This window comes from Setaria viridis, chromosome 7 (assembly GCF_005286985.2).
Source record: "Setaria viridis chromosome 7, Setaria_viridis_v4.0, whole genome shotgun sequence".
NCBI lineage: Eukaryota > Viridiplantae > Streptophyta > Magnoliopsida > Poales > Poaceae > Setaria > Setaria viridis.
In genome coordinates this window covers 7362255-7386471 of record NC_048269.2, presented here as the reverse complement: position 1 = coordinate 7386471, position 24217 = coordinate 7362255, and the positions used below count along the sequence as shown (strand labels likewise).

General features: G+C 44.3%; 1 protein-coding gene and 1 long non-coding RNA gene across 3 annotated transcripts; one reads left to right on the top strand and one right to left on the bottom strand.

Moving 5' to 3' along the window:
• Nucleotides 1-11763: 11763 nt before the first annotated feature.
• LOC117863830 (indole-2-monooxygenase) lies at nucleotides 11764-13854 on the top strand. The gene is made up of 3 exons (XM_034747691.2): nucleotides 11764-12363; nucleotides 12586-13020; nucleotides 13117-13854. The coding sequence occupies exons 1-3, from the start codon at nucleotides 11824-11826 to the stop codon at nucleotides 13729-13731; spliced, it is 1590 nt and encodes a 529-aa protein (XP_034603582.1). The 5' UTR covers nucleotides 11764-11823; the 3' UTR covers nucleotides 13732-13854.
• Nucleotides 13855-14467: 613 nt separating this feature from the next.
• Nucleotides 14468-17751, bottom strand: LOC117863831 (uncharacterized). 2 transcript variants are annotated; one of them, XR_004642304.2, is made up of 4 exons: nucleotides 17312-17751; nucleotides 16959-17201; nucleotides 15059-16787; nucleotides 14468-14684 (listed from the first exon to the last, which is right to left on the bottom strand). It is a non-coding gene; the product is annotated as an uncharacterized lncRNA (long non-coding RNA). The 2 variants fall into 2 exon arrangements; XR_004642303.2 differs by having other exon boundaries at nucleotides 15059-17201.
• Between the last annotated feature and the right edge of the window lie 6466 nt (nucleotides 17752-24217).

Genomic DNA, 24217 nt, shown 5'->3' with positions numbered 1-24217 from the left:
CCATGCAGATGGGGAAGTAGATGAATTTGGTGTCATCGTTTCCCCCAACTGCCTGTACTGACAGCGAGTAGCATCGTAGCCATTCAACTAGGTCCTGCTTGCCATCATACTTGGTGATACCAAGAGGTTTGAACTTTTTGGGTAGAGTTGTCCTTCTCACACGTCTTGAGAAGGTGGGAAACCAATCAGTATCATCTCCTAGGTGTTCGACTTCTTGCTCGCGCTCACGGCGCCGTCAATTGATGATGGTCTGAGCGTCACGGCTGGCATTGATCTTGTTGCGGAGGTCTTCTGCTGGGTGTTCGGGTTCCAGGTTAGCCCCACGGTGCCCACAGCCTCCTGAGGGTCCTACCCAACTACCTTCAGCTCCAGCTTGGTTTGGTCTAGCACCTCCGAGTTGACTTGGTCTGGACGGTGGGCCTCTATGGCTGCTGCCATGTTGACTTAGTTGGGATGCGGTGCGTCTGACTGACTATTGGATTCTGCTGATCGAGTTATTCATATGCACATTCTGCCAGTTCAGCCAACTGTCTAGTGTACTTGTTCTAAGGCATCGCGCGGGTGATGAGATCAATAGACGCGACGGTAGCCGGGGGAGTATAGTGATGACATGTTTGAACTTCTTCAAACGCGTTATCCAGGTTCTGAATTGGTAGGTCTGCTGCAAGGCGGCGGTGGCGCTCTGCTCTTGCGGCATTACCTGCTCATAATCGAGTTCTTTGAGCTTTAGTCTCTTCTCCGACAATGTTGGTGGTGCGTTCATCCTGCGAGACATCATCCAGGTACGCCAGTGTCACGGGTTTCTATCCCATTGCTCTTCTTCTTCGTCCTCTTATCCAGTGATGAGAGCGAAGAGTTCTCGCTCTGGAGAGTGGCTTCCCGAACTTGAGGTGATGACCTCCGTGGTGTCGCCTTCCTCATAAATGGGTGACAGAGGAGATCCCTCTTTGTACGGGAGGGTGTCAAGGTAGACGATAAGGAGCGAATCATCATTTTTGGTAAGAGCGGTGGCTTCATGTTGGACTGGTAGATGAATCTGCCTTGAGGAGTTGATGTGATTATCAAGCCTTGCTGCGGACCTGATAAAGGAGTTTCCTCGTCCGGGTCCGAGTAGTAGTCGAAGTTCTTGATCGTATCCGTATCAAATTGTGATCTGGATAGGGTAGCGTGATAAACAGTGGCTGTGTTACGGAGTTCGAACGGGAATTGACTGTGGTGGTAATCCGATTCGCATGATGGCTTTGTGCCAGCTCGTGCGGGTTAATTTGTCTGGTGGAAGAAGTCGAGTTGCACTCGTACTCGTCCCCCCAGCCTCTCACTAGGTCAAAATTTGAAAATTCATCAAAATTCTCGACGAGATCCTCCAGAGCTTGGTGTTGGGATACGAGGTAGGCTACACAAGCGCAAAACAAAATTTTCTACCGCGTAAACCAGGAAAACTGCCGTATAAGGATCACGGGATTACCACTCGACGCACTACTGGTGCGGAAGATGTAGATTCGCGTTGATGCAGCGAAGTGGATCAGCGTAGTCATACGTAGTCGATCATGTCGACGTCCAGCAGCTCCTCAGCAGCTCGTCCACGTGCAGCAAGATCTCCTTCGTGCCGCGGCTCGTCGTCGGCTCGTCGGCGGCTCATCGTGGCTCGTCGGCGGCTCGTCCAAGTGCTGCAGGCACAACACCTCCAAGGTATCCACATGTGCAGGGAGGAAGCGTCGCAAGCCGGACTGCTAGATCCACGAGTTGCAACAGGCGAAGGCATGGGAGGCGCAGCAGATGTGTTTCGCCAAAAAGGTGTAAACCCTAGGGCGCCCCCACCCCTCTATTTATAGAGGTTCCTAACGGGCCTCTGGGTCCGAGGCCCATTAGTACTTCTAAACCTAATCCAACTCAGATCACATCCGAATTGGGCTTAAAGCCCCTTAAGTGCGTGACCCTATGGGTTCGGATACGTATAGACATGGCCCGAGTACTCCTACTCGGCCCAATAGTCGGTAGCGGCCTCTACCAAGACATGCCAACTCCTATACGCACACAAAGATCATATCAGACGAACCATCACAACATAATATACATGCTATTCCCTTTGCCTCACGATATTTGGTCCAGCTTCAAGCCGACCGCTCTTTCTCGATCTTGTGATTCGGAATCCCTTTGTAGGTTAACTCTTAACCGTACGTAGCATGGCCATGCATTTTTGGATCCGATCACTCGAGGGGCCCAGAGATATCACTCTCAAGCAGAGAGGGGCAAATCCCATCTTGATTGACCATGTCTCATAGCATGCTTCTTGACAAACCCGAAAGCTACCTTTATAACTACCCTGTTACGGCGTAGCGTTTGATAGCCCCTAAGTAGGTCGATCCACATCTTGAATACATGCGACAATCTCAGGTCTAAGGACAAAGCGTATATGTTGTTTAAAGAGAGAACTACTTCTCGTGTTGGGTCAGTCCTAGCACATGTCTCCACATGTGCCCACATTATTAGTTCAACATCTCCATGTCCATGACTTGTGAAACATAGTCATCAACTAATACATGTGCTAGTCTAATATTCATGTGTGTCCTCACATGAACTCCGACTAGGGACAACTTTAGAATAACCATACAAGTAAAGAGTTTCACACACAATTCACATAATTGCAAATCAATTCAAGTAGCCTTTAATGGATATTCAAGGAACACAATATATAAATCATGGATACAAATGGAATATCATCATCTCTATGATTGTGTCTAGGGCATACCTCCAACAGTCTCCCACTTGCACTAGAGTCAATCTAGAAGGTACCTAATACCCATAGCTCTTACATGCGCATCATGCTTAGCCTGCGGGAGTGGTTTTGTCAATGGATCAAAAATGTTCAGATCCATGTGTATTTTGCATATCTTGATCTCACCCCGGTTAACGAAGTCTCAAATGAGATGAAATCGCCGCATTACGTGTTTGTTCTTCTGGTGGTTCCTTGGTTCCTTTGCTTGCGCAATTGCCCCATTGTTATCACAATAGAGATTCAATGGGCTGGACGCATTCGGGAACACACCAAGCTCAATGAGGAAATTTCTTATCCAGACACCCTCCTTCGCGGCTTCCGATGCCGCGATGTACTCGGCTTCTATCGTAGAATCGGCCACCGTCTCCTGCTTGGAACTCTTCCAACTAACAGCACCACCATTTAGTGTGAACACAAATCCTGATTGTGACTTTGAATCATCTCTGTCGATTTGGAAACTAGCATCAGTGTAACCTGTTACAACGAGCTCCTCCTCACCTCCATAGACGAGAAACATATCTTTAGTCCTTCTCAAGTACTTAAGAATGTTTTTCACCGCTGTCCAGTGACTCTCACCTGGATCAGACTGGTGTCTGCTTGTCATACTTAGCGCATATGAAACATCTGGGCGAGTACTTATCATTGCATACATGATAGATCCAATAGCCGAGGCATATGGCACTCTACTCATGCGATCCTGCTCATCAGCAGTCGAAGGACACTGAGTCTTGCTGAGATGTATTGCATGTGACATAGGCAAGAACCCTTTCTTTGCCTCTTCCATGCTGAACCGCTTCAACACTTTGTCAATGTAAGTATCTTGGCTTAATCCTATAAGCCTTCTTGATCTATCTCTATAGATCTTAATGCCCAGAATATATGCCGCTTCCCCTAAGTCCTTCATCGAAAAACTATTTTCAGTGAAGTCTTTACGGACTCAAGCATAGGAATGTTATTTCCAATCAGCAATATGTCATCAACATATAAGATTAGAAATACTATAGAGCTCCCACTAACCTTCTTGTAAATACAAGACTCTTCTTCATTCTTGGTGAAGTCAAACCCTTTGACCACTTCATCAAAACGAATGTTCCAACTCCTAGATGCTTGCTTCAATCCATAAATGGATCTCTGAAGCTTGCATACCTTTCCAGCATTTTTCGGATCGACAAAACCCTTAGGCTGTATCATATACACGTCCTCAGCTAGGTTTCCATTCAAGAAAGCTGTCTTGACATCCATCTGCCATATCTCATAATCGAAATATGCAGCTATAGCTAGAATAATTCGAATGGACTTAAGCATCACTACGGGCGAGAAAGTCTCGTTGTAGTCAACTCCTTGAACTTGTCGAAAACCTTTTGCGACAAGTCGTGATTTATAGATGTGAACATTTCCATCCATGTCCTTTTTCTTCTTATAGATCCACTTGCACTCTATGGCTTTAACACCATCAGGCGGGTCAACCAAGTTCCAAACTTGATTGTCTCCCATGGACTCTATTTCGGATTGCATGGCACTCTGCCATTTTTTGGAGTCTGGGTCCATCATTGCTTCTGCATATGTCGCAGGCTCATCATTGTCCAACAATAATATTTCCCGCATTTCGCGGAGCCTTCCGACCATCGTGGTTGTGGCGGTGCTTCTCTTGCCATGGGTATCTCAACTTGTTCTGCTACGTTAGCATCACTCATTGATTCTTGCCCGATCGGCTCATCTTGAACTTCTTCAAGATGCACTGTCCTTCCACTCTTTTCTCCTTTGAGAAACTTTTTCTCTAGGAAAACCCCGTTCCGAGCAACAAACACTTTGCCCTCTGACCGGTTGTAGAAATAATATCCCAAAGTTTCCTTTGGATATCCCACGAAAATGCACTTATCCGACTTGGGTGTGATCTTGTCCGACTGAAGTCGCTTGACAAACACTTCACATCCCCAAATCTTTAGAAAAGACAAACTGGGAACCTTTCCAGTCCACATCTCATATGGTGTCTTAACTACGGATTTAGATGGTACCCTATTAAGTGTGAAAGCTGCCTGTTTCTATAGAGTATCCCAAAATGACAACGGTAGGTCCAACTGGCTCATCATTGATCGAACCGTGTCTAACAAAGTTCGATTACGTCGCTCGGATACACCATTTCTCTGAGGTGTTCCAGGTGGCGTAAGTTGTGGAACAATTCCGCAACTCTTTAGATGATTGTTAAACTTGTGACTCAAATACTTATCTCCACGATCAGATCGTAAGGCCTTAATTTTCTTGCCACGCTGATTTTCAACTTCATTCTGAAATTCCTTGAACTTTTTAAAGGTTTCAGACTTGTGCCTCATCAAGTAGACATAGCCATATCTACTAAAATCATCAGTGAAAGTTATGAAGTATTGGAATCCTCCTCTAGCCATCGTGCTCATTGGTCCGCATACATCACTATGTACGAGTTCCAACAAGTCTACTGCTCTCGCAGGAAATCCTGTGAAAGGCGTCTTGGTCATCTTGCCTAGCAAGCAAGCCTCACATGTCTCGTATGATTCAAAATCAAATGAAATTAGAAGTCCATCAGAATGAAGCTTCTTCATGCGCTTTTCACTTATATGACCCAAACGACAATGCCACAAGTAGGTAGGACTCAAATCATTAGGCCGAGGCCTTTTAGCACTTACGTTACAGACAGGTGAACCATCAAGATTTAAAACAAATAATCCATTCACAATGAGTGCAAAAGCCATAAACATATCATTCTTAGAGATCACACAACCATTGTTTTCACTCGCAAATGAATAACCATCCTTCATCAAGCATGAAGGAGACAAAATGTTTCGACTTAAACTAGGAACCAAATAACAATTATTCAACTCCATAATAAATCCTGACGGGAGGTGGAGTTGCATCGTCCCGACGGTCAACGCAGCAACTCTTGCATTATTGCCCACGCGGAAATCAACTTCTCCTCTTTCCACGCTTCTACTTCTTATCATTCCCTGCATCGAATTGCAAATATGAGCAACCGATCTGGTATCAAATACCCAAGAATTAATAATTGTATTAGCGAGAAAAATGTTGTCTATAAAATTAACAACAAGCGTACCTGAGGTAGAAGTACTCTTACTTCCGCCATTCTTCAACGAAGCTAGGTACTGCTTGCAGTTTCTCTTCCAGTGACCAGGTTCGTGACAATAAAAGCACTCTTTATCTGGAGCAGGTCTAGCTTTAGCCTTGGGCGCTGGGTTTGCCTTGGACACTCCAGCCTTACCCTTCTTCTTCCAAGAATTTCCCTTCTTCTTGAAGGTAGGCTTGTTCTGTACAGCCATCACATGGCTGGTACTAGCGCTTTTCTTAATGTCTACCTCTACTGTCTTGAGCATACCACACAGTTCATTCAGACACTTCTCCATCCCATGCATATGGTAGTTCGAGATGAAGTTCCCATAGCTAGGCGGAAGAGATGAAAGAATGAAGTCAGTGGCCAACTCTTTGCCCATTGGGAAGCCCAGCTTCTCCAATCGCTGAGTGTAACCAACCATCTTGATTACATGTGGTCCTACTGCTGCGCCTTCTGCTAGCTTGCACTCCAGAAAGGCTTTGGACACATTGAACCTTTCAGTCCTAGCTTGTGTCTTGAACATGTCCTTGAGCGCCACGATCATATCGTGTGCCTCATGATTTTTTTCGAACTGCATCTGCAGCTCGGGTTCCATGCAAGCAAGCATAAGGCAGCTTACCTCAAGATTAGCATCAAATGCCTTCTTGTAAGCAGCCTTAACGGCAGCAGATGCATCATCAGCAGGTACTGGTGGTAGTGAGGTGTCTACACCATCTTCCTTTTTATCGGCCCTGAGAACAATTCTCAGGTTACGGATCCAATCCGAGTAGTTTGTTCCATTCAACTTGTCCTTCTCAAGGACCGAACACAAAGCAAACGGTGTGGTGTTGCTAGGTGCCATTTAATCTACAACAAAAGTAATGCAAAATATACTAAGACAAACGTATCCATGATAGAGCAAATCACATTAAACTATTTTAACAGAATCTACTCCCACTAAAATCAATATCCCTCTATTGATACTTAGTGATTCAGGATCCATAACTAACAAGTCTACTAGTGAGCTTTAGCATCACCGCTAGCAAAACAAGGTAGATCGGTAAGCAACTTTTGCTAATCATATCACATATGACTCCTGTTGTTGGGTGACATCTCCATGTCTCGGCGCCCAACCTTTATGCCCCAAGGTCCTTAACCGTTAAGTTAACCTTGTTAAGCAAACCAACCCTTATGCGTGTAAGTGTCCGACACAAACCCGTCTAATCAAGGAAAATTAGTGGCACCCTATTTTCATAGACCCACCACTAATTGTACAAGATATGGGACGGTGCAAGTTTTAGTTGGGAGGGCATACTAACTTAAACTTTGTGAGGGATCGTTCTACTTCTAACATCACAGCATGCAGAAAGTAAAACATAAATAGAATAGCATTCACACAGTTGTGACACAGTATAGCCCGTTTTCATATGGTGATCTCCATCTCCATAGAACCTGTTCACCATGGTGATCTCCATCTACATGTTCCATGTGCGCCATCCTCCTGGTGATGAGTCCTCCAAGAACTAGAACATGCTATTACGCCTAATAGCTAGTAAGGAAGCTAGTAATGAAGATTACATAGTTGCTTGGATCATCACAGATTGGTACGCAGACCATTAAATACATTAAGGTGACAACACATATGGCTCCTGCCGTGTTGTCGTACACGCGACACACAGGTCACGAATGAGTTACACACATGCATCACATACACAAAGGGGCCATACTGATCACAAGATACATACATACATCCTGCAAAACAGAGTTAAGCGTCCTAACGTTCCAAACTTCGGATGCCCGAAACTCCATCTTCCAAGCCGAATTTGGGAAATCTAATTTCGCTGGAAATGGCAAAGCGGTTGAATTTCACGTGTAACTTTTTCTGTAGATCAATTTTCATATAAAATTCACCCCAATCCGAGATCGTACCGAAAAGTTACGGCTGATTTACCGAAGCATACGCACACAGCAAAAATCCCGACCCCGGTAGTAGATCCCATCTACTATTGCACATCTCATGCGCCTGGCGTATGAGCCTGGATTTCGATTCGACCAATCACATTGATCTTCGCTCACTGCAACTGGAATTACGTGTATCACTTAACTCCGATGGCAGAAACTGACCGGTAGGAGTATGTCGTTACACTACCATTGCAGCAAGAACACGAAACCAGGACATAGATCAAACTGAAAACTCGCATATCTCCATATGCACACATCCCGAATCCAAAACAAAGCAGCTACGGCTCTGATACCACTGTTGGGATACGAGGTAGGCTACACTAGCGCAAAACAAAATTTTCTACCACGTAAACCAGGAAAACTGCCATATAAGGATCACGGGATTACTACTCGACGCACTACTGGTGCGGAAGATATAGATTCACGTTGATGCAGCGAAGTGGATCAGCATAGTCGTACGTAGTCGATCACGTCGATGTCCAGTAGCTCCTCAGCAGCTCGTCCACGTGCAGCAAGATCTCCTTCGTGCCGTGGCTCGTCATTGGCTCGTCGGCGGCTCGTCGTGGCTCGTCGGCGGCTCGTCCAAGTGCTGTAGGCGCAACACCTCCAAGGTATCCACACGTGCAGGGAGGAAGTGTCGCAAGCCGGACTGCTAGATCCGCGAGTTGCAACAGGCGAAGGCGTGGGAGGCGCGGCAGATGTGTTTCGCCAAAAAGGTGTAAACCCTAGGGCGCCCCCACCCCTCTATTTATAGAGGTTCCTAACGGGCCTCTGGGTCCGAGGCCCGTTAGTACTTCTAAACCTAATCCAACTCAGATCACATCCGAATTGGGCTTAAAGCCCCTTAAGTGTGTGACCCTATGGGTTCGGATACGTATAGACATGGCCCGAGTACTCCTACTCGGCCCAATAGTCGGTAGCGGCCTCTAGCAAGACGTGCCAACTCCTATACGCACACGAAGATCATATCAGATGAACCATCACAACATAATATACATGCTATTCCCTTTGCCTCACGATATTTGGTCTAGCTTCAAGCCGACCGCTCTTTCTCGATCCTGTGATTCGGAATCCCTTTGTAGGTTAACTCTTAACCATACGTAGCATGGCCATGCATTTTTGGATCCGATCACTCGAGGGGCCCAGAGATATCACTCTCAAGCAAAGAGGGGCAAATCCCATCTTGATTGACCATGTCTCATAGCATGCTTCTTGACAAACCCGAAAGCTACCTTTATAACTACCCTGTTAAAGCGTAGCGTTTGATAGCCCCTAAGTAGGTCGATCCACATCTTGAATACATGCGACAATCTCAGGTCTAAGGACAAAGCGTATATGTTGTTTAAAGAGAGAACTACTTCTCGTGTTGGGTCAGTCCTAGCACATGTCTCCACATGTGCCCACATTATTAGTTCAACATCTCCATGTCCATGACTTGTGAAACATAGTCATCAACTAATACATGTGCTAGTCTAATATTCATGTGTGTCCTCACATGAACTCCGACTAGGGACAACTTTAGAATAACCATACAAGTAAAGAGTTTCACACACAATTCACATAATTGCAAATCAATTCAAGTAGCCTTTAATGGATATTCAAGGAACACAATATATAAATCATGGATACAAATGGAATATCATCATCTCTATGATTGCCTCCAGGGCATACCTCCAACACTTGGCACTGGAGCTCCATGATTTGATGCTTCCTCTCCGGGGTCGATGCAATGTGTTGGTAGAAATTTCCAGTGCCATCTGCAATGCAAACCCAAGAGTTGAAGATGAACATCGCGCTTGGTTCAAACGCAACGATTGGCTTGATGATGACTTGTGCCATCGAGTTCGCGAGTGGATTCTCGGCGAGATCCCCTAACTGGTGCGCCAGCTGTCGGTGTTTAGACCCGGCAACCTACCGAGGAGGGTGCCTGAGGTAGTGTTTTGGTTAGTAGGGCTGGTCGAGATCAGGTACTCGAAGGTAAACGCAGACATACGATTTAGACAGGTTCGGGCCGCTGAATAGCATAATACCCTACATCCTGTGTGTTGGTTGGATTGAATTGATTTGGAGGGAGTCCCTACCTCGCCGTATATTGCTGGGGTAGGGTTACAGGTCGGTTGGTTACAAGAGAACTAGTCAGATTTGACTAGACGAGTTCTACTCTTATTGCTACGAATACTTTTCCTAATCCTTGACTTGTTCCTGTCTTTCCACGTAGACTACGCCGTTCTATGTCGCAGTCTCCATGTTAGATACGTCTCGGTGTCTAGCCCATATTTAGGACTGTCTGAACCTTCTGGTGGGTCCATAGATGTATGGTACTAATTAAGTCTATTTTGAGTCTGCAAAGGTCATTGTCTTCCCAATTTATTGACTTGTGTTATTTATTTCTGTGAGTAATACTTTAAGATATTATAAACATGCTTAAATTATTATATATTTTAATATCTTATTTGATCTTAAGATTAATATTGAACAAGTTCTCACCTCGTGAGTGAAACGTGCCGGCTCAAGCTTTTCAAACGAACCGAGCCAAAGCCGAACTAGCTCGTTAATTATCAAACGAACCATAATGAGCTACTATCTGGTTCTCGTTTCCTCAGAGCCCAAAATTCAAGTCTAAAGAGCTCTTAAGAAATGAGCATGTGACATCGAGTGCTAGCTTATCGGTGAACTTGTGATCATTCGAGGTTTCTTTTGGCATTAACACGCGATTGTACATCCTTTTTGTAAGCGCGTATTGCGCAAGCATCCGCTCATGTTTTGACAATGGACTTATAGCTAATTGCCTGAAGAAATGACTTAAATTTGGGCTACTCTGTGACCACGCGGTCCTCGTGATTGGCCCCCGCATGGCCGAGTGTGATGTAATTTGTCACTCTCTAGGATCCCTTCACGGCACCACGACACATTACCGATCTGGATTAAACAAACATAGAAATCCAAAGCCATGTGATATGTTGGTTACACTTGCACTATATAGTCCGTAATCATATGCACGCACACCAGCGCCCATTCCTTATCTTGCTGCTTTATTTACAGCGGATATCATTATTGTCACCTGGCCCTGTCTACTGAGCTTACTTTAAGATAATTAAGTCTTGTTGGCTAATTAAGTCTATTTTGAGTCTGCAAAGGTCATTGTCTTCCCAATTTATTGACTTGTGTTATTTATTTCTGTGAGTAATACTTTAAGATATTATAAACATGCTTAAATTATTATATATTTTAATATCTTATTTGATCTTAAGATTAATATTGAACAAGTTCTCACCTCGTGAGTGAAACGTGCCGGCTCAAGCTTTTCAAACGAACCGAGCCAAAGCCGAACTAGCTCGTTAATTATCAAACAAACCATAATGAGCTACTATCTGGTTCTCGTTTCCTCAGATCGAGCCCAAAATTCAATTCTAAAGAGCTCTTAAGAAATGAGCATGTGACATCGAGTGCTAGCTTATCGGTGAACTTGTGATCATTCGAGGTTTCTTTTGGCATTAACACGCGATTGTACATCCTTTTTGTAAGCGCGTATTGCGCAAGCATCCGCTCATGTTTTGACAATGGACTTATAGCTCATTGCCTGAAGAAATGACTTAAATTTGGGCTACTCTGTAACCACGCGGTCCTCGTGATTGGCCCCCGCATGGCCGAGTGTGATGTAATTTGTCACTCTCTAGGATGCCTTCACGGCACCACATTACCGATCTGGATTAAACAAACATAGAAATCCAAAGCCATGTGATATGTTGGTTACACTTGCACTATAGTCCGTAATCATATGCACGCACAGCAGCGCCCATTCCTTATCTTGCTGCTTTATTTACAGCGGATATCATTATTGTCACCTGGCCCTGTCAACTGAGCTTACGACATACGGTACATGTGGACCTGATCTCATCAGCTGGCTGGGATCTTCTCAGCAATAAAGCAGCAACGAGAAGCCCATATCTTCTCAGCAATAAAGCAGCAACGAGAAGCCCATTCCACGAGCCGTGCAGTGGCAGCCATGGCTCAAGCGCTAGTGCAGAGTGGTCTGGGTCTCCATCAGCAACTGACCACGGCATCTCCGCAAGCGCTCGCGGTGTCGCTCTTGGTGGTCTTCTGCCCTCTCCTCCTCCTGCTCGCACGCTTCGCGACCACGGCCAAAGCCACGACTCCTCGCGAGAAGCTGCTCGCGAAGCTCCCGTCGCCTCCCAGCAGGCTCCCCGTCATCGGGCACCTCCACCTGGTGGGCTCCCTCCCCCACGTCTCGCTCCGTGACCTGACCGCGAAGCATGGCCGCGGCGGCGTCATGCTCCTCCGCCTCGGCGCCGTCCCGACCCTCGTCGTGTCGTCCGCTCGCGCCGCGCAGGCCGTCCTTCGCACGCACGACCACCTCTTCGCATCCCGGCCGCGCTCCGTCGTCACGGACATCCTCTTCTACGGCTCGTCGGACATCGCCTTCTCCCCTTACGGCGAGCACTGGCGCAATATCAGGAAGATCGTCACCACGCAGCTCCTCACGGTGAAGAAGGTCCGCGCCTACCGCTTCGTCCGTGAGCACGAGGTAACCTCCATCTCATAGCCTACCGGCTACACAATCCCTATTCACTTACCAGTGCATAATTCTACTTATATATTACTTATACAAAATCCATGTCTTAACAACTGCTGACTAATATCAGCGATTTTTGTTTCCTGGCGGTATAAATGGAATTCACTGAAATTTAAGACAATACAAATATTGAAGGATAAGACTGAATGTTATATAATGATCATCAATTGACAGGTGCGATTGGTCATGGAAAAAATTGGAGAGTCAGCTGCCTTGGGCAAGGCGGTCGACTTGAGTCGGCTATTACCCTCCTTCACCAATGAAATCATGTGCAACATCGTCTCGGGCAAGCTGTTCAAGGACGAAGGCCGGAACAAGCTGTTCCGCGAGCTGACCGAAGCAAACTCCCAGCTCCTAGGGGGCTTCAACTTGGAAGACTATTTCCCAAGATTGGGGAGGCTGGGCGTGGTGAGGAGGGTGGTCTGTGCAAAGGCCGAGAAGGTGCACAAGAGATGGGACGACTTCCTTGATATGCTCATCGATGGCCATGCTAGCAAGTCAGTAGCAAATTGCAGTGATGACAACAAGATCAGTGACTTAATCGACGTGTTGCTCTCTATTCAACAACAGTATGGACTCACCAGAGACAATGTTAAAGCAATATTAGTGGTATGTCCGTACATTATCTCAGTCCTTTCTAAAATCTATATAAGTATATATACAACAAGGTATACCTGATGCTACTGATCCTTTGTGTATGTGAAGGACATGTTTCAAGCTGGCACGGACACTTCATCCATTGTGATGGAATACGCAATGGCTGAGCTCATGCAGAAACCGTGCCTCATGACAAAGCTACAAGCTGAGGTGAGGAGGATAGTGCCCAGAGGAAAGGACATGGTTACAGAAGACGATCTGAACAGCATGACCTATCTGAAGGCTGTCATCAAAGAGACGCTCCGGCTACACCCACCGCTTGTGCTTCTTGTGCCTCATCTTTGCCTGGCCGACTGTGATATAGAGGGATACACAATCCCTGCAGGTACACGAGTGATTATTAATGGTTGGGCTATCGGCCGGGATGCTAGCTCTTGGGAGAGGGCAGATGAGTTTGAGCCTGAGCGATTTATGGAAGGAAGCAGCATTGCCGCTGTTGACTATAATGGAAACGATTTCCTGTTCTTGCCGTTCGGGAGCGGGCGAAGGATGTGTCCGGGTACGAACTTTGCAATTTCGACCATGGAGATCATGCTGGCAAACCTCATGTACCACTTTGATTGGAAGCTACCTGATGGATACATGAATGTAAACATGACAGAGTCCTTTGGGGTGACGGTGCACCGGAAGGAGAAGCTCCTCCTTATCCCGGTACAACCGTGACACTAGCTGCTTGTTTATCTATTCTATCATCTCCGGTGTTATAGTATGTGTGGGGCCAGTACTGTGCTTGTAAGCATCGACACAATAATGAGCATATAAAACATGCATCTTGTCTGGTGACTATTTGTATGATTGGCCGTCATGTCCTCTTCCATACGGAGACCACTGATCCATGCTCCCTCTTCTTGAAGATTAAATCGGTGGTATTTGATTTTGGGTTCTCGAATGAAGCCATAGAGATTGGGGAATTTCTGGTTTCTCACGATCCCCTTCTCTGTTGTTTCTTTTAGAGATTGAGGAATTTCTGGGGTCTTCTCACGATCCCCTTCTCTGCTGTTTCTTTTTTTATTTTTAGGTTAGATAGTTTTATTTCATCTCTAGTGAATTATAGATACGCTTCACTAAAGCGTGCCTGGAGCGTCTTTCCATGGACCGTGTCAAGAACTGTAAACATGTTTTGTCAAATGTGTCTACAAGATAAGAGACGCTTTCTAGAGACAATAACAAGCGTGTCTACATGAGATATTTTTTAAAGACAGTGCTAAGCATGTCTCGTAGAAGACATGAAACGCTTTGTAGAGACGGTGAATTACGTATCTACATCTTATAGACATTTTAAATTTAGCAAAATTGATGCGCTCTTTGTATTTTTCTTTCCCAATGCTAATATAATTTCTAGAACTATTTTCTAATATAATACATGCGTAACCATATTTACTCTGGACACCATAGTACGGATGAAAAAGTACATGAAATGTATTCATTTAATATTAGAGCAATAGAGTCAGCAACAAAATTAATCATCCCCATACATCTAGATATTACATATTCCCTTAAAACTTACACTCTGCGTTCTAATTCTGTTTAAAAAACTTTGCGCAAGCAGACAGACACTTCTCTTCAATTCTCAATCTTTGCTCTTCGCCTATGTTTATTGACATGTTTCTATGATCCTGCAAAATAAATAAATTAATTAACTCAATAAAAGTTCTAGAAAATACAACACCACGCATATTTCTGTGATGAATTTAGCTAGCGATAGAAGTGAAGGTTATTTTTTAATGATTGCAATATTATACTCAGAAGTCCTTACTTATTCTACACGCTTATTCTACGCACATCCACACAAGCTTAGAAGTTGCAATATTATACCACAACACAAATATAACCAATTTGTTTTTCTACCACATTCACAAATAGCCAAGTTCGGATAAAATCACCTATCCAAATGACAAAGTGGCAGATTCCAAGGATCAATCCACTTAGCGCAAACAGAGGCAAAAGAGAATAAGTTTTAATGCTAGTTAGCACATATGCAGATACCAACCTCATCGAATAGCTTTTCAAACTGTAGATTGACACTTTCAGCATGTGCACACACATCAGTACATCACAGGAACCTATATGCAAGTCGCAGTTACTTTCACATCCATGTCATTGTAGCAATGGATCAGACAGTTAGAACAAAATTATATTTTCTCAAATTATCATAATGAGAGAAAAGTTTGACAGGGTAATGCAGACTTCATAGGAAGTAGTTTAGACCAATAGGACCACAAGGACAAACCCAAATTTGTTGGTCTCCTTAGCCATTTTCATTTCTTACTTGTTATACCAATTCTCAATAACGTAAGCTACCTGCTAAGTCTGTAGAACATGACTTTGCAAAAGCTACCTTTCACCTCAATAGTTTCTTTCGCTGCCATTGGACCCTATCTTGGAATGTAAAAGATTTCACATTTGATGTTCTAATAAACCACAGTAGCTCAGAGCTAGCAGTAATATAGCTAGTAATTGTGTATATGCAGATCTCACACCCCTAGAGAACAAGTGAATTGTCAAACAAAGATGCAGCATGCTGTAACAAAAAAAAAAAGATTGGTAACATGAGGTAGTAAACAAGATCTATGGCAACTACTTTGAAGATCATAATCAGTAAATTGGAACTAAATTATTGATCACATCATAGTATTTAACATGTAACATAAAACTAGAAACACAAGACTTGTGGGCAGCTGTAGTTGTATCTATATCATCTTTTTCAAGGATATACATATAGGTGCATATATGATTTGTATAATTGACATAAGCCTTTATAACCAGGTAGCAGGCGTGGCCTTGACCTGGTTAAGTTTTCGACATTCCTATAGTGGTTAGCTTGCTAGATGAAACATCCAAAACACGAAGGTTCTGCAAGGTAGAAAAATCTTCCATCTTTGGCATTCCATTCCATTATGGCTAAGGTGCAGTTCTTCTAACACAGTTCATTCCTGAATTGCAAAATAGATGCATTACCATGCAACAATTACAATAGGCGAATTGGGAGGTTACAAAGTTGTGATAGAGTACCAGAAACCATGATTAGTTGCCCCCATTTTATTGGCTTCCTAGTTGCAAGAACAAAAAAACAAATCAGGGTGCAACACCTACTAATAACGTGTAATGACATATGACTAGAAATCTAGAATATATATTATAACATGAGAGTAAGAAGCCAATCTGTAATCTGCACTAAATTAGGTCATACATCAAAACAAAAACGAATAAAAACACAAAGACAGTGATTCGTAGATGAATCAAATACTGCCAGAACAACAGCTATGCTTATGTAAACATGCAGCAATCTTAACTTTTGAAAATAGTTAGTACCATGCACTGATTTTTTCTAAGCATATATGATAACTTTTAAAAGCAATGGTATCAGCGGCAGTGAAGTATGAAATCTGCAAATTTACTGACTCAATATATATGACAATTAATTGACAGCCAATGATACTGGCAGATAAATCATCTCTAAACGTCTGACACAATGCAAAAGAAAAACTTGGCATTGCTGAAAAAGATCCAAGAGTAAGCAACCGCCGGCGAGAGGAATAAGGGAGGGATCGGAGGCGTCCTTGACTTGATTTGGCGCCCTTCCGGGGCTGACAACCTGGGCGGTGGGCGGCGGCGGCTAATGGCGACCGTCCTTTTGGCATCGACGGATCTGTCAGCGGGCCTGAAGAAGTGGCAGCCGGCCGGACGGTGCCCCTCCAGAGGTGGGCGCAGGATTTGGACTATGGGTATTCAAAATTTCAGATGAGAATTTTTTTTTACAGCCTAAATAATTTAGTTTTATAACACAAAATTAAGTGGCAGCATCGTTGACCAATAAAACCTCTCAAAGTGGCAACATGTGAAATAAATAGAGGATAAAACAACAAAATGGTAAAAAAAAACTTAAGAACCTGATGTTGTTGGCTGCCCGGATGTACTAATCACTCAATTAGAATGCAAAATTAAGAACCTGCCGTGCTTAGCCTCGGCATTGCTGCTTGTATACATACAAAGCACCGTCAGCATCCAAGCGGATTCCGGCAGCTAGCTCAGATCCACGGCAGCTTGTACATACAAAGGGGATTCGTCGGTTAGTTCCACGCATGGAACAGCAGAGACCCAGATCCACTCTTGTATTTTTGCCCTTCTGTTTGCTGTTCGATCCATTGAGATTGGGAACGACAGGAATATGGCAAACAAATACAGAGTCGAGATTAACAAGAATGACCAAATTGGAAAACCACTTTGATTATATAATCCATACCAAGTCTCAGGGTAATACTGCAGCACGAATGGCGCCGCCAGTCGTCACCCGCGGGTCGGATCCCTCGCTGGTCGACGCTGCCGCCGCCCGACGATCCCCCAGGCTGCTTGCTCAACATAACGGCTGCCTTTGAGGGGGAGAGACGCGCGCTATGGGCCTCTTAGTGTCTGGCACCACTGCGCCCACAGCCCAGTCGCCCCGCCGGCCGGCCGCCGCGGCGCCGCCCCGTCGGCTGCCGACCGCCCCCCGCCTGGCGGCTGCGCGCGCACCCGTGCGCGGTGCGGCTGCTGCCTGGGCCAAGGGCGACCGCCTTAGCCCATGCTCCAACGCAGAGCCTGCTCCCCGCCGCTGGCGCCATGCCGCTGCCGGGTCGCCACTGCTTAGGGTTGTCGTTCGTCCCTGTGCGTTTGAGGAACGGGCGACGGCGCGTGCGTATGTGTGCTCGGAGCGGAGATCGATTGACCGAGGGACGGAGGAAGGGAGATGCCGTGCGCCTGGGCCAGTTGGGATGTTGGGCCAGCGGCCCATCGTGGGGTAGAGGGAAAGACCGGAAGGTGGGTTTTTTTGTTTCGTTTGGATACAATTTGTGCCAGTTTTTTTTTCCCGCATATACCATACGGTGCACTATATATAAAAAAAATTGTAAAAATAATAGGTACTCAGTTGCATACCCTTGAATCCATGTTGGGCCCACCCCTGTGCCCCTCTCCGGATCTTGGAAACGGGCAGCGGCGGGAGGCTTAGGGTGCGGGCACGGAGGCGAAGGCACGCAGGCGTGGAGACGAAGCGGTGGCAGTCTAGCGGAGGCGGAGGCGGAGGCGGAGGCGGAGGCAGAGGCACAGAGGCGGCGAGGCGGAGGCACAGAGGTGGCGCGGTGGCAGAGGCATGGAGGCGGCGCGGTCGGAGGCTGAGGGAATGACCAGATAAGGTTACTGGGTTAGCACTTAGAAGTTGCATACTTACATAGCATACATGGGCCGTGTTGGGCTAGAAACAATTCAAAAAAAAAGAAAACTTTCCACCCACATACGGGATTCCGAAAATATGATCGACAAAACGCTATTCTTTTTCCGTCCTGAAAACCTCAGTCCCAAATTCCGAACTGTTTCCAGATTTTTCCAAAAAAAAAATGGAAACGGGCCGCTTAAATGTGGAAAAACGGGCGGGCGGAAACGGGATTTTTTCCGTCCGTTTTCAACACTATTCACGTTGGGCATGCATAATTCATAGTTTTGGTATAGAAAATATGTGTCAAAGGCAGAAAAGATTATGTTTCTGAGTTGGTGTTTGTGTTGATAGATGATTTGTGATCCGAAGTTGTTGGTTCAAAATCCAACCATAACTATTTTTTAACCATTTTTGAATCCACTTTAATTTATTTTTTTAGGCATGCTACTTTAATGGTGCGTTCAATAAACGTACCTAGAAGCGCTTCTACCCTAAGACCTGTATGACACGCTTTCTTGAGACGTGTCGATACCATCCAACAACGTATCTAGTTAATAATCATAGAAGCGCTTTTATCAAAACATGTCAATAACACTTTAAAAACATATCTACGTTGCAAGTTTTGAAGCACTTTACTAAAGCGTGTTAACAACCATATCTACTGACGGGAGCATACAAAATATAGATACGCTTTCAATAGCATAGCAATCCAAGCGTGGCTACCACTATGTTTTGTTGTAGAGTGGGACAAATACATCAGAGAGTCCCATCTTGCTACAAAACACCGAAAATGTTTTCTCGGGCAGACCTTTTGTAAGCACATCAGCTACTTGGTTAGCTGAAAATATATAAAGCATACATATTATCCCTCTGTCCAACTTATCTTTGATAAAATGACGATTAAACTCCACATGTTTGGTTCTATCATGTTGGACTAGGTTGTTGCAATATCTATGGCAGCCTTATTATCACAATACAACATCAATGGTGAGTTCTTGAAGAGTCCCAATTCTGTTAGAAGAATTAGCAACCATAACACCTCACATACACCGTGTGCCATAGAACGAAACTCAGCTTCTGCAGTAGATCTAACCACAACAGTATGTTTTTTGCTGCGCCATGAGACTAAATTTCTACCAACAAATGTGCAATACCCAGATGTTGAACGCCAATCATCCAGTGAGCTAGCCCAATCAGCATCGGTGTAGCACTCAACCTGAGTGCTTCCTTGACAGCTGTATAATAATCCCTTTCCAGGACATCCCTTTAAAAAGCGAAGTATTCGTGTCACAGCATCCATTTGAGCTGATCTCATATCATGCATGAATTGGCTCACCACACTTACAGCAAATGCAATATCTGGTCAAGTATGTGACAAATAAAGAGCTTACCAACCAATCTTCGATAGCATTCACGGTCCACAAATTTTCCTGAATCACTTATGAGACGATGATTCTACTCAATTAGAGTCATTGCTAGACGACATCCAATCATACATGCCTCTGGTAGAACATCCGGAACATATTTTCTTTGGGAAGGAAAATGCCCTTGGTTCCCTTGGATACTTCGAGCCCAAGAAAATATCTCAAATGTCCTAGATCTTGAACTTCAAATTCTTGTGCAAGGTGAGATTTTAGGTGCCTAATTTCCTTGACATCATCACCAGTGATCACAATGTCATCCACATAAACAATTAGAACAACCTTATTCAAATTGTGTTTGTAGAACCTAGTGTGGTCTACGTTGCTTTGATTATAGCCAATTTTCATCATAGCCTGTCGAAACCTATCAAACCAAGCCCTAGGTGATTGCTTCAGACCATACAAGGAATGACGCAAATGAAGTACCTTCTTAGTAGTGTGACTTGTCTCAAAACTAGGTGGAATTTGCATGTAGACTTCTTCATGAAGATCATCATGAAGAAATGTATTTTTCACATCCAACTAATAAATATCCCAGTTCAAGTTTGCTGCACATGATATGAGTTTTCTAACTGAGTTCATTTTTGCTACTGGTGCAAATGTCTCCTCATAATCAATTCTATATGTTTGGGTATATCCCTTTGCCATAAGGTGTGCTTTATATTTATCCACCTTACCCTTAGGGTTATGCTTAATGGTAAAGACCCACTTACATCCTACAGGTTCCTTACCTGGTGGTAGATCCACAAGCTCCCAAGTTTTGTTCTTCTCTAAGGCTCTCATCTCTTCAAGCATTGCTTCCCTCCACTTCGGATCCTCCTTATCTATCATCCAATTTTTGGATATGGATATGGAATCTAGAGAGGTAATAAAGCTCTGAAAGGATGGGTTACAATATTTGTAGGTCATGAACTTGGCTATGTTATGTTTGTAACCAACATAGTCTTTTAGGTGTGAAGGAACATTTAAAGTTATGGTTGGCTTTCTAAGAGCAATGGGTAATTTATCTTAAGGAACAGATGCAGATATTTGGTTCTCACTCTCACTTATGGTGCTATCACTAGTAGATAACTCACCTTCCATGCAGCTCCTTTTGTCCCGGTTTAAAGTTAGCCCAGGACAAAAGGGGGGGCGCCACGGTAGGCTGGAATGGGGCGGAGCTTTACTCCCGGTTGATATTTGCAACAGGGACTAAAGGCACCCCTTTTATCCCGGTTGTAACAGCCAGATTCCGGATGTTGACGATGCCTCCCTTTTGTCCCAGTTGGAGCCTCCAACCGGGACAAAAGCCTAACCCGGCTTTGGTCCCGGTTGGAGTTACCAACCAGGACAAAAGGTTTACTCCTAGTTGGTAATTCCAACCAGGACAAAAGGGTTAGTGTTTCCAACTAGGAGTAAAGTTCAACGGGACAAAAGGTGTTCCTTTTTGTCCTGGTTGGAATTTTGAACCGGGATAAAAAATCATCCCCCATTAAATCCCAAGATAGAGGTCTTTCTTTCTCCTCCAGCCCGAGCCAGTCCACTCCACTCCACAAAGACAGAGAGCTTCACCTACTCTCCATGGCACCGAAGCAAGCCTAGGGGAGGTGCTGCCTAAATTTTTTTCCCTCATTTCCGTGGGGATTTTACTCATCCAAAGTGTTGTGAAGGTTAGCTACTTCATCCTCTTGTTATGCTTTGTTTTATGCTTTAGAGAGGGAGAAAAATGAGTTTGTATGTGTTGGCGCTAGAAATCGGTCAACCGAATCCCCAGCGTCTGACACACGACCCGGGAGAATCTGCTTAACTCCTGTTCGGGTGATCGCCCTGGTGCGGTTCGCGCGGCGTGCCAGCCAATCTGACCTGTTGATTGGCAAGGAAGAATACGTGTTAGATCCCAGAGGCTGCGATCGGCTAAATTTCCGATCTCGAGAAAGCTTATCAGCGAATCGGCCGATTTGCCGTAATAAAGAAATCGGCTATGAAGCAGCCGATTACTGAGCAACGTGAACGAAAACTATTGGAGTAATCAATACAACGCTACAGTAACAACACTAGGAATAGATCTAGTCGGCTATGTGTAAAATAAGCAAGTTAAATGACTAAATACGAGAAAAGCCGATATTGCCGATTCCTAGCTGGATAACTGGTGATAGAACTAGAACAAAAGGTAAAACCTATAATTCTAGTAAATATCGATAACTAGTGAATAAATCTAAACAAAACAACAGCGATGCGCCCGAAGTTAAAGCTTAGAATTTACTCGGTAAACGGAACTTACAAGATCGGCCGGAGGTCAAATTGATGCAGCCCCGCCAACCCGTAGGAACTCGTGAAAAAGAAGAAAGTATTTGGCGAAGTCGCCTGCTTGAAAGTAAGTACGAGGAAATAGTAGTTTGTTGTATTGAGTTGTTGATTACAGATCTACAAAGGTGGCTATTTATAGCCCCGTACAGATAACTCCTTATCTGACTAGAACTCTATCCCTAATTCAAACAGAAAACGAATATTTACAAGTACGATTCGTACTAGGTTGATTATTATGCGCTCCATGGGCTGATTCCCTCTTCATCTTTATAGTCCTTTCTAAGCCCATACCGGCCCAACTATTCCAACCTCCTAACCGGCCGATTTCCTCATCGGCGGAGGGTAACCGATCGGGAACTAGGCGCATCCGATCCCAAACCCCAGGGGTCAAACGAGGCGGAATTCTAAAGATCAATCAGCCGATCCTCGACTGTAGCACCATTCGGCCGATCCTCGACTGTAGCACCATTCGGCCGATCCTTGACTGTAGCACCATTCGGCCGATCCTTGACTGTAGCACCATTTGGCCGATTTCCAATTGTCGCCCCTGTATCTCACAGTATCTTCTAATTTCTTCCCTTCCTGACGTCGATTTTACTCGTGTCAAAATCTAGCGTCAACAGTATGTTAGAAAGAGGGAGAATGAAGAGGATTTATATTTATACATGTTTTTGAGCTATAATGTGATGGATAGTTTGCTTGTTATATACGATTCGTATTAGTTAGAACAACTTGATGTGTAGAATAGAGATGGATAGTTTATTTGCTAGAATGTGAAGTAGAAAATGGAGAGGATTTTGAGCTAGAATGTGAGGAAGATTGGAGAGTAAATGTGAGGTAGAATGGAGAGGATTTCAATATTAATTATGAGGAAAAAATTAGTATGCCATATATGTCATATATAGTATGTATCCTTGCAGCGGTTTAAGAATGATGCTACCTTTGTCTAGACAGTTTATCTTGTCAAATTTAATATGGTTTTTCAAATCCGTACTTGTTGAACTTGCATACCGTGTTCATCTTAGCGAGCATGTTCTCCGCCGAGCGGCAATGGACGTCAAGGAGGAGCTCCGATTCTACGAGGAAGAGCGGCAACGGACATCGTGGAAGACCATGTCCCCTTTCTCATAGAATCAGAGCTCTTCCATTACGAAGTATGGTGCCGCCCGGTGGAGAAATGCTCGCTGGGATGATCATGGTCATCAAGTTCAACAAGTTCTGTAGTGCTAAGGTATGAATTTTTGTACATAGAGATGGCTTCTGTTGCTGGAGGTAGTGGTGATGGTGGGGGGGGATCGTCATTCCTCTCGTGGCAAGGGGAATACCATAGTTGGCCCTCATGATAAGTCGAAGAAAATGAGCACGTGGGAGAATGCAATGCTTCATTATTTGCAAAAATGTAATGAAAATGCTGTTGCGGCGGGTCAGGAACCTCCTTTGGGTGGTAGTTAAGCTCCACTGTCAGTCCCAGGTGTTTCACATCCATTTAGTACTACCGTTACAGGAGGCACAAATAAACCACAAGATGAGGCTGGGTTAGCGGAACCTTCGTCTTCACTACCCAAGGATGCTTAAAGTCCTCCTCGATAATACTCAGTGGATGGTTTGTCGTGGTGTATCATATTATTTGGATCCGAAATTTAAATATGAATATTTCTATCTATATCTAAACTTTCAGCATTATTTGCACTACAAAGTTTGACATGCTTTCAATCATGAATAGCATGCAGATAAGTCGTAAAGCATATCAAATAACCATCAATAGGCAAGTAAAGATGAATTTTGATGCGAAATGGAAATAACACACTTATTCGCAACAAGAGAACCTAATATTTGTAATCATTGAAGGATGAAGAAACAATATATTTGAATTGGTACAAAAGAACAACTATCATATATCCTAATATTTATAACGTTGGCAAGATATTAAAGACCTGCATGCTAAAAATCATATTAAAATTAATTGTGTACAACAGAAATAAAAAAAGGAAAAAAATGCGTAATCCATTTTCATGCGTAATCTATTTTCATGTGTAATCCATTTTCATGCGTAATACGATACAGATGGACCGGCAATGGATGTATAATGCGGACAGACGGAGCAAGGTGTTTATTGATGGCTTGCATTATTTTCTCGAAGTGGCCTGTGGCGGAACTGCCCAACTTAAACTGGTTTATGTGCACCTAATCGCTGTCGGAATAGTAATTACCTGAAACACACTTAAAACAGCATAAGTCCGGTAGTCCGTCG

Excerpts from the sequence above, each read along its gene's own strand:
- LOC117863830 (XM_034747691.2), top strand. The coding sequence starts at position 11,824 with ATGGCTCAAGCGCTAGTGCAGAGTGGTCTGGGTCTCCATCAGCAACTG. Across the intron at positions 12,364-12,585 it reads GCTTCGTCCGTGAGCACGAG|GTGCGATTGGTCATGGAAAA; the intron begins GTAACCTCCATC and ends ATCAATTGACAG. Across the intron at positions 13,021-13,116 it reads ATGTTAAAGCAATATTAGTG|GACATGTTTCAAGCTGGCAC; the intron begins GTATGTCCGTAC and ends GTGTATGTGAAG.